The 10,790-nt window shown below is 40.6% G+C and overlaps 1 protein-coding gene across 2 annotated transcripts in view; it reads right to left on the bottom strand.

Annotated features, from left to right (window-relative positions):
* The window catches only part of OGT (O-linked N-acetylglucosamine (GlcNAc) transferase), a 49,669-nt gene that overhangs the window by 7,022 nt on the left and 31,857 nt on the right, over nt 1-10,790 (bottom strand). For both annotated transcript variants that reach the window (XM_004694481.2, XM_004694482.2), the window contains exon 19: nt 2,632-2,784. In XM_004694481.2, the coding sequence (XP_004694538.1) occupies nt 2,632-2,784 (153 nt within the window). The remainder of the gene's footprint in view (nt 1-2,631; nt 2,785-10,790) is intronic.

Here is a 10,790-nt window from a genome sequence, read left to right as displayed (position 1 = left end):
GCCCACTGCTCCCCTCAGCAGTGTACTTCGTCGATCTGCCTGTTCTTCTCCCCACTCTGTCCCGGGTGAATCCTCTCACCCTACACATCTCTGGCCTGTACCCCGTTCAGATCGGAAGAGCACACGTCTGAATTTTAACAAAGTGTGGAAGGATCCCAATGGTTTTTTTTTTTAAGATTTATTTATTTATGCATACAGAACTGGGGTACAGGCAAAAGTCACAAGGGCAATGCAAGGATTCACCAGAGACAGAATGGGGAGCAGAACAGGCAGATCAACAAAGTACACTGCTAAGGGGAGCAGTGGATGAGATAAGAGAAATCTGCTACGCCATGTAAATCACCTCTGGGGTTAAGATCGAACTCACACTGAAGGGTTTGAGGCTAGCTTGCAGTGCTGCGTCCTTACCTGTTGCACCACCAGGGAGGGCCCCAATGGTCTATTTTTTAAAGATTCATTTTTATTTACTTATTCATACATGAGCTGGAGTGTAGGCCATAGGTACAGGGGATGAATTCATCAGAGACAGAGTAGGAGCAGAACAGGCAGATCTACTGTAACACACTGCTGAAGAGAGCAATGGGCCTATCAGGAGAGGTCTGCCATGCCATGTGGGTCAGCTCCCTAGCTGGGATAGTCCTGAGACCTTAACACCTGCACCACCAGGAGAAGGTCCCCAGTGTTCTATTTTAAAGGACTATAGGTGCGCTTTGGTGGTGGGTGCAGTGTGGCGATATACATCTGAGGTATGAATCTATTTCCCTAAACAATCTTACATTAATTAAAAAACCTGCAATTCAAAAAAAAAAAAACAACCTGAAATTCTATTAATAAAAACAAGTAGTGGGGCTGAATTTGGCCCACAAGCCAGTTGGCCAACTCCTGATTTAAATCTTTATCTGCCCAATGTGCCACAAAGTTCACCATTTCGTCATCTTTGAAACTCACAGAAAGAAAGAAATTCAGAACTCAGAACATTTCAGATTTTAAATGCGTGTATATTACATAACACCCTCAGTGGCAACTCCCAACAAACATATCAGAATCTCTACATGATATAGAAGATTCACACAAAATTTTTTTTAAAAGTCTAATATCAATTCAGATAGTTTTGCCACTAATTAAATCTACCATGAACATATGAAAAACCTTTTGGTTTTCAGATTTTTCAGACACTGGTAAGTGAAAAGATGGTGGACCTGTACTCATCTGCATCTTTTCTTCTACCATCCCCCTTTTAAGTGTAAACACCAACATAACACACACACACACACACACACACACAAATAACAAAAATAAAGGCATTTCCCCATTTTTAACTCCATGGGTTAAGTTTAAGTGTAAATTAAGGACAGCAAACATGAGCATCTCCAAAGGTCCTGCTTATAAAAACTAGTCTGATGAACTGAGGTAATGGCACAATATTCATTTCTTTCTAGTTATAACTCTGTAGTATTGCAATGATGTTAAACATGTACACATACATGAGAGATTTTACTATAGACTGTGGATTGGCAAACTACAGACTATGAACCAAATCTGGTATGTTTCCTGCTTTTGTAAATAAAATTTTAAACAAACACAAATACACTAATTCATTTACATAATATCTGTGTTGTTGTTTTTTTCTGCTAGAATGGCAAAGCAGAGTAGATCTATCAGAATAGAGACTGCAAAAAACAAAAATCTTTACCTTTAAAAAAAGTTTGATGAGGGCCCTCCCTGGTGGCCAAGCAGGTTAAAGCACAGCACTAAGAAGCTAGAGCCACTTCTGCATGAGTTCGATCCCCACCTGCCCCTGAGGTGGGCCACATGGTGTGGCAGACCTCTCCTGACCCGCCCGCTGCTCCCCTCAGCAGTGTACTTCGTCTATCTGCCTGTTCTGCTCCCCACTCTGTCTCTGGTGAATCCTCTCACCCTCTGCATCTCTGGCCTGTACCCCAGTTCTGTATGCACAAATAAATAAATCTTAAAAAAAAAAGTTTGATGAAAGTAGATGACTGGATTGAAAAGACGTGGTACATATATATACAACGAAATATTACTCAGCAACCAAACAAAAAAAAAACACACATGCCTTTGCCTTTTACAGCAACACGGATAGAACTGGAGATCATGCTTAATGAAATAAGCCAGAAAGAAAATGAAAAATACTGGATGGTTTCACTCATAGCAGGAGTATAACGGACCAGGAGAGAAAACAACAATAATAATAATGAACAGTTATATATCAGAGACATTTTACGGGGATGGAGTGGGGAATGGGATCAAAAATGGTGGGGAGAGGGAAGTTCACTGGACTATGGTGATGGAACACAGGTGATCTGGTGATGGGAAGCCCATGGGGATACAATTGAGATGGAAAAAGACACAAAATGATGTAAAACTAAACTATTATATTATTTTTTTAATGATGAATTTTAAAACAAAGTTTGATGATCTCTGGTTTGTGAATAAAGAGGTTTGTAAGATGATATATGAACATTGGAAGGATAAATAAAATGGATGGCAGAAAAAAGCAACTCTTTTGAAGAGTAGAAATGAGTGTAACAGCTCCTGTATGGTGAGAGAGAGAGGGAAACTCAAAGATGGCCTGTAACAGTCATTAATCGTGAATATACACGTACTCACATTTGCCCACATCTGCAAAGTAGAAGGGTCAATTTTATATAACTGATTAAAGTTACAGTACACAATGGCGTCTTCTGGCAATCCATACTGAGAGCGTGTAGTTACAATAATGGTACGGGGAACCTCCTCTCCAGTTGCAGCCTTATTGTTGATCTAGACCAAGAAAAAGAATATGATGATTTTATTTAAAGTGAACATAGTATGATTCTTTTTTAAGCAATAAAGACCCTTAAAATCCTTAAGATACAAAGTGGGAGATAGAGTTCCACAAGATGGTAGCAATGTAAAGATACTAGGATTTGTCTCCTCCATATACTCACAACCAAACTATAGAACAGAGTTAATAACACCCAAATTATAGACTACAGCATACAACACAACAGTCAGTGGAAAGGGAAGGGTCGGAAGAACTCTGTGTTTGCAGCTACACCAGCAAAGTACAAGTTACAAGAGGGAGAGTTAGCAGAGAATTCTACAACTATTACCTCAGGAGCATATATCTACATCAAGGACTCTGGAGACAAGGTAGTCTGCTAGGTTAGAGGGTGCAGAGTTGAAATCCAGGACAGAGGTACACTACCGAGAATTAGAGGCACTACCGAGAATTAAGAGGATCAGGGATGCAGGTTGATTATAACTTGCTTGAACCTAAGGTTCCCAATATAGAGTAGCTGTAGCCTAAACTAGCAGGAAGAGACAAGTCAGATCTTTGTGTCTCCTCATACAATAGGTTACTTACAGCCTTGAGGCTGTGATAATTTGAACATTGGCCACCCTCCCACCCATGGCCAAAACTGAGATAACTGAATGTTTTTATTAACCAGACCTAAAGTAATCAGATACTAAGAGGAGTCAGCATACGCAGGCTAAGGCTCTGTGCTGAAAAAGCAAAGAGAACAATGTGAGGCATGCAGGCTGGTCTCAATTACAACCCATGCCCAGTACTGTATCTAGTGCTTCAACATAGTCTATAGGTTGAGATTAACCCAAGACTATTAGGGCCAAGGACTTGGAATAAAGGAGGGGAACATTACTGAACTGCACCACACAACTCTGGTACTTGCAACACAGTACGAAGTTTGGATCCCTGACATTCACTGGAGGTGACCCTTTGTGAACCTATTGTCCTGTTTCCTTTCTACCTATTACCCCTTCATGGTACCAATTCTCAAACTACCTGAACAGGAGCAAGAGTGGTAGGCCTAGGGCCCTCCCTGGTGGCGGGCACAGCACTATGAAGCTGTCTGCAGCCACTGCAAGAGTTTGATTCCTGGCCAGGGAGGTGACATGGCACAGACTTCTCCTGTCTCACCCACTGCTCCCCATCAGCACTATACTTTGCCAATTTCTCTGTTCTGCTCCCCACTCTGTCTCTATTGACTCCTCTCATGGCCCCTACGCCACTAGTCTGTACCCCAGTTCTATATGCATAAATAAATCTTTTAAGAAAAACTTCCTTTAATATGTTTTCTAAAAATTAACAATGTAGGCCCTCCCTGGTGGTGCAGCAGGTTGAAGCACAGCACTAAGAAGCTTAAGCCACTTCCGCACAAGTTCGATCCCTGCCTGCCCCGGAGGTGACCACATGGCACGGCAGACCTCTCCTGACCCGCCCGCTGCTCCCCTCAGCAGTGTACTTCCTCGATATGCCTGTTCTGCCTCTGTCTCTGGTGAATCCTCTCTGGCCTGTACCACAGTTCTGTATGAATAAATAGAAATAAAAAAAAAAACCTTTAAAAAAATTAACAATGTAGATAATAAGGGAGATGCAAATTAAAACCACAATGAGATACCACCTCACCCCAGTGAGAATGGCACATCTTCAAACAACTAGCAACAACAAATGTTGGCGAGGATGTGGAGAAAAAAGGAACTCTCCTGCACTGCTGGTGGGAATGCAAACTAGTACAACCACTATGGAAAACTGTCTGGAGGTTCCTCAAGCTGCTAAACATGGAGCTTCCCTACGACCCAGCAATCCCACTCCTAGGTATCTACCCAAAAGACACAAAAACACTGATTGAAAAAGATACTTGTACCCCCATGTTTATTGCTGCTTTATTTACAATTGGAAAACATGGAAGCAGCCCAAATGTCCAAAAGTAGATGACTGGATAAAAAAGATGTGGTACATATATACAATGGAATATTACTCAGCAACCAAAAAAGAGAAACACATGTCTTTTGCAGCAACTTGGATGGAGCTGGAAAAGATCATGCTTAGTGAGATAAGCCAGAAAGAGAAAGAAAAATACCGATGGTTTCACTCATAGAAGGAGTTTAATGGACCAGGCGAGAAAATAATAAGAATAATGAACAGCCATATACCAGAGACATTTTGTGGTGGTGGAGTGGGGAATGGGACCAAAAAGGGGGGGGGGAGCAGGGGGAAGGGAGAGAAATGCACAGGACTATGGTGGTGGCACACGGGTGATTTGGTGATGGGAAACCCGCGGGGATTACAATCGAGATGGGGAAAAAAATGTGCAAAATGATGTAAAAATAAACTTTTGTAATAATAAATAAATAAATAACATTTGTAGAGACAGAAGATAACACAGATGCAGCAGCAGAAAACCAACCAACCCTGAGAAGGCTCAGTCCGTAACTACAGAATATACCTGTAGGAGTTCAAGCTAACCTTTACTGAACCTTTAAAAAAAACCTCTCTGTTGGCCTATGGATTAAGTCTCAGCACTATCACTGCTATGACCTGAATGCAACACCCCCGCCAGGGAGCTCACACACATGGCACAGCAGACCTCCCCTGTCTCACCCACTGCTCCCTTCATAGTTATTTGAGTAGATCTGCTTGCTCTGCTCCCCACTCTACCTCTGGTGAGTTCGTTCACCTCCTGCATTTCTGGACTAGACCCCAGTTCTTCTACGCAAGTTACTTTTTTTAAAAAAAAAGATTTATTTATTTATTCATATAGAACTGGGGTACAGGCCAGAGATGCGGAGGGTGAAAGAATTCACCAGAGACAGAAAGGGGAGCAGAACAGGCAGATCGATGAAGTACACTGCTGAGGGGAGCAGCGGGCGGGTCAGGAGAGGTCTGCCGCGCCATGTGGTCACCTCCGGGGCAGGCGGGAATCGAACTCATGCGGAAGTGGCTTCAGTTTCTCAGTGCAGTGCTTTAACCCGCTGCGCCACCAGGGAGGGCCACTTTTTTATTTTTTAATGATACAACAGAACAGAAAACAAGATCAAGAAAATGAGACCGGTAGAATTAATGGACCTAAAAATACTAAAACCAAAATAAATATAATAAAGGCCCTGTACAGTAGCACAATGCAAGCAAAGTAATTAGCTGAATAGTGCAATGTTAGAGAATAAACAAACAGAACAGAAACAGGGAAACATTTAATGAAGAGTATAAAAGTACTTTAGGATAAACCAAAAGAAATGTTTTATTTATATCATGGGAATACTAGGAGGAGAAAGACAAAGACATTAAAAAAAATAATTTAGGCCCTCCCTGGTGGCGCAGCGGGTTAAAGCACAGCACTGAGAATCTAAAAGCCACTTCCACATGAGTTCGATTCCTGCCTGTCCCAGAGGTGACCACATGACATGGCAGACCTCTCCTGACCCACCCGCTGCTCCCCTCAGCAGTGTACTTTGTCGATCTGCCTGTTCTGCTCCCCACTCTGTCTCTGGTGAAGCCTCTCGCCGCCCCTGAGCCCCTAGCCTGTAGCCCAGTTCTGTATGAACAAATAAATAAATCTTAAAAAAAAATTTAAAGAAACTTGAAAACCTATGAGAAGAATAGAATACTGAAAATATCAAAAAAAAAAGGGGGGGGTAACACTTAAGGTAACACCAATTATACCATCCTTTCACTTTTCCAAAGAAACCTTTATAGGCACAAGAGAATATATGATAAAGCATTCAAAGAAAATACACCCAGTTTAGAATCCTTTCTCATCCAAGATTAACATTCAAGACAGGATAAGGATTATCATCAAAAAGCCAAATTCAATTTTAAAAGGTAATAATATATTGAAACAAGGGCTCTCCCTGGTGGTACAACAGGTTGCAGAGCAGCACTATGTAGCTATCCACAGCCACTGCAGCATGAGTTCGAATTTGATCCAGGATCACGGCAGTGGCCCACATGGCCTACCCGATGCTTCCCTCAGTAGTGTGTTTCAGCACATCTGCCTGTCCTGCTCCCCACTGTGTCTCTGGTGAATCCTCTAAGGCCTTGCACCTCTGGCCTTGTACGCATAAATAATCAACCTTTGAAAAAAAAAAGGGGGGGGGGGCCCTCCCTGGTGATGCAACCAGTTAGGATGCAGCACTGAAAGGTGGCAACGGCTGCTTCAGTGCACGTTAAACCTCCAGCCCCGGAGGTGATCCACATTGCACAGCAGAACTGTCCTGATGCCCGCTGCTCCCCTGATCAGTGTGCTTCGTTGATCTACCTGTTCTGCTTCCCACTCTGACTGGTGGATCTTCTCACCGCCCCTGTACCTCTGGCCTGTACCCCAGTTCTGTATATATAAGTAAATAAATCTTAAAAAAAGGTAAAAGATATAGAAACAAAAATTACATTAAATGCTGAAGTAACCCCAAAAGCCTTACCATATATCTACAGAACACCCCATCCCCAAAAAACACTGCATATACATTTTTTTTTAAGTATACAGGGAATATTTTCATGAACTGCATGTTGGAACACACATCAATTAACAACAAAGCTATGAAGGATGGAATCATAGCAAGTACTCTTTCTGACAATAATACCATAAAGCTAGAAATCAACTATTAAAACAAACTAAAAAGAAAAAAGAAAACCTATAAATTCAGAGAATAAACCACATGCTGCTTAAGAGCTATGGGATAAAATTAGAAATTAAAATACAAATCAAGTAACTACATTGAAACTAAATATATTTAATTTGTGCCTCGCTGGTGGCACAAGGAGTTAAATCTCAGCACTGTGACACTATACCAGCCATTGCAACACTAATTTGATCCCCAGCCAGGGAGCTGACCCACATGGCAGCCCTCTCTTTTCTTGTCCAATGCTCTCCTCTCCTCTCCAGTGCATTTCAGTAGATCCAACTGTTCTGTTCCTTACTGTCTGGTGAATCTTCTCACCTCCACACCCCAGCTCTTCTATGCATAAATAAAGTAAATCTATTTTTTTAAGATATCAGAATTTGTTGACTGCAGCAAAGATGATCTTAAGAGGAATGATAATTTCAAGACAGGCCCACATTAAGCAAGAAAAATATCCCAATAAACAATACTCTAATACTATTATCTAAAGCAACTTGAAAAAGAGGAAGAAACTAGACTCAAAGCTAATGAAAGAAAGCAACAATAGAAGTGGAAATAAAGAGATCAAAAGGACTATAAAAAAGGCCAATGAAACCAAAAGTTAGTTCAGTAGGACACACACACACAAAAGAAAAAAATAAATCAAAGAAACTGAGGTGGTTCTTCAAGAAGATAAAATAGATGAACCTTTAGCTAGGCTAGCAAATAAGAAAGAAAACATTAATAAACAAAATTGGGGAAAAAAGAGAAATGAAATTGCTACAAATAGCACAGAAATACAAAGAATCAAAATAGATTATCATGAACACTTTGCCAACTAACTCTCAACCATGTTGAAGAAATGGATAAATTTCTAGATCAAAGTAGTTTACTAAGACCAAACTAGGAGAAACAGAAGAGGTGAATAAACCAAGAAACAGAAGAGGTGAATAAACCAGTCACATGCTTAGAAATTGAAACAGCAATAAAAATATCTTCCCAAAAACACTCAGAAACAAACAGCTTTACAAATGAATTCAGTGAAACCTTGAAAGAAGGTAAGCCCATCCTGCTCAAATTCCTAAAAATCCAAGAGGTAATATTCCCTAATACATTTGACAATGCCAGCATTACCTTAATACCAAAACCAGGTAAGCACAACAAAATTACAGACTAATACACCTGATGAACAAATGCAAAATATCTTCACCAAAATAAAAGCCTACACACACACAAGGATTATACATCATTAAGTAGGATCCATCCCAGGGATGCAAGGATAGTTAAAATATGTAAATCAGGGCCCTCCCTGGTGTCGAAGCAGGTTAAAGCACTACACTAAGAAGCCTAAGCCACTTCCACATGAGTTCGATCCCCACCTGCCCAGGAGGAGATCCACATGGCGAGGCAGACCTCTCCTGACCCGCCCGCTGCTCCCCTCAGCAGTATACTTCGTCGATCTGCCTGTTCTGCTCCCCGCTCTGTCTCTGGTGAACCCTCTCACCCTCCGCATCTCTGGCCTATACCCCAGTTGTGTATGGATAAATAAACCTTTAAAAATATATATGTAAATCAATGTAATACACTGCACAGCTAAAACTCATATAATTTCAACTGATGTACAGAAAGCATTTGTTAAGATTCCATACCCATTTATGATAAAAACTCTAAGCAAGATGGTAACAGAAACCTACGTTAATCTAATAAAGGTCATAAATTACAAATTAATACCCAATACACAATGGTGAAAAACTGACAGCTTTCCCTCTAAGATCAGAAACAAGACAAGGATGCCCCACCATCACCACTCCTGTTTAATGTTATGAGTCTTTGACTAGAGTAGTTATCAGACAACAAGAAAATAATAATGTAAATCCAAGTTGGAAAAATAAAAAAAAATTCTACTATATTATAAACCCCACAGACTCTACCAAAAAGCTATTAGACACAACAGATGTACACAGCAAAATGGCAGATTGTAAAATCAACATGCAAAACTGAGTTTTTGTATTCAAACAACAAATACAAATAAGACAAAGAGTCTAAGAATAAGAAATAATTCCAATTGTAATCTGTTAAAATAATCAAATACTTTAGAATTAACCAAGGAGGTAAAAAACCCATACAAGACATTATTAAAGGAGTTAATAGCTACAGTGACATTAAGGAGATGGAAAGACAACCTATGTTCATGGGTGGGGAGGAAATATCAACAAAGTGACTACTCTACCTAAAGTGATATATAAATTCAATGCAACACCCATTCAAAACACCAATAAGGTATAAAGAAATTGAACAAAAAATATTAAAATTTATATGGAACCATACATAGAAGGCCTCAATAGCAAAAGCAATCAAAACAAAATGGAGGCATGTTACACCTGACTTTAAATTGTATTACTAACACACAGGACTAGCTATATGGTATTACAATGAAAATAGACACATGGAACAGAATCGAATGCCCACAAATAAACCCAGTACATATCGATACTTAATTTCTGATAAAGCAGCCATGACCATATTGTGGAGAAAGATAGGTGAGTGTCTTTAACAAATGGGGCTTGGGGAAAAGGAGATTGAGTTTAAGGACTATGGTAACATACTATGAGAACTTTAGTAGTAGAGTAACTACAGTGACCACACCTGGAGAATCATATATTGTACAAAAATTAACGATATAAGAAAAAGGTACCATATCTTAAAAATTAAAATGGGGACCTCCCTGGTGGCACAGGATTAAGTCACAGCACTACGAAGCAATCTGCAGCCAGTGCAGAATGAGCTCAATACCCGGCCAGGGAAGTGATTCAATGACACAGCAGACCTCTTCTACCTCGTCTACTGTTCCCCTCTTCAGTGTATTTCATTAGAAATACCTGTTCTGCTCCCCACTTTTATCTCTGGTGAAGTCTCACCCCCTGCACCTCCCTGCATTCCAGCTCTTGTACATATGTATAAATTTTTTTGAAAAATAAAAACTGGGGCCTCCCTGGTGGTGTAACAGGTCTTATATGGCACAGCACTGTGAAGCTATCAAAGCAACTGCAGCATGAGTTTGATGGGGCGGAGGGAGGTGAGTAAGTTTGGTGACCCACATGACGTGGCACTCCTGATCCATCCGCTGCTCCCCTCAGAAGTGCATTTCAGTCAATCTGCTATCCTGTTCCCACTCTGTCTCTAGTGAATTCCCTTCACCCTCCCACCCCTGGCCTGTACCCCAGTTCTGTATGCATAAATAAATCTTAAAACAATTAAAATTTTAAAATAAATATTAACAGGAAGAAAAAGAGTTTCAGTCTTAAAAAAGTAAAAACAAAAATTCTTAAACAGTTTCTTAAAAATGATGCTGGGGCCCTCCCTGGTGGCGCAGCGGGTTAAAGCACAGC

Source organism: Condylura cristata, unplaced genomic scaffold (assembly GCF_000260355.1).
Source record: "Condylura cristata isolate star-nosed mole 26May11 unplaced genomic scaffold, ConCri1.0 scaffold00043, whole genome shotgun sequence".
NCBI lineage: Eukaryota > Metazoa > Chordata > Mammalia > Eulipotyphla > Talpidae > Condylura > Condylura cristata.
The sequence above is the reverse complement of the archived record's forward strand: the minus strand, read 5'-3'. Positions and strand labels throughout refer to the sequence as shown.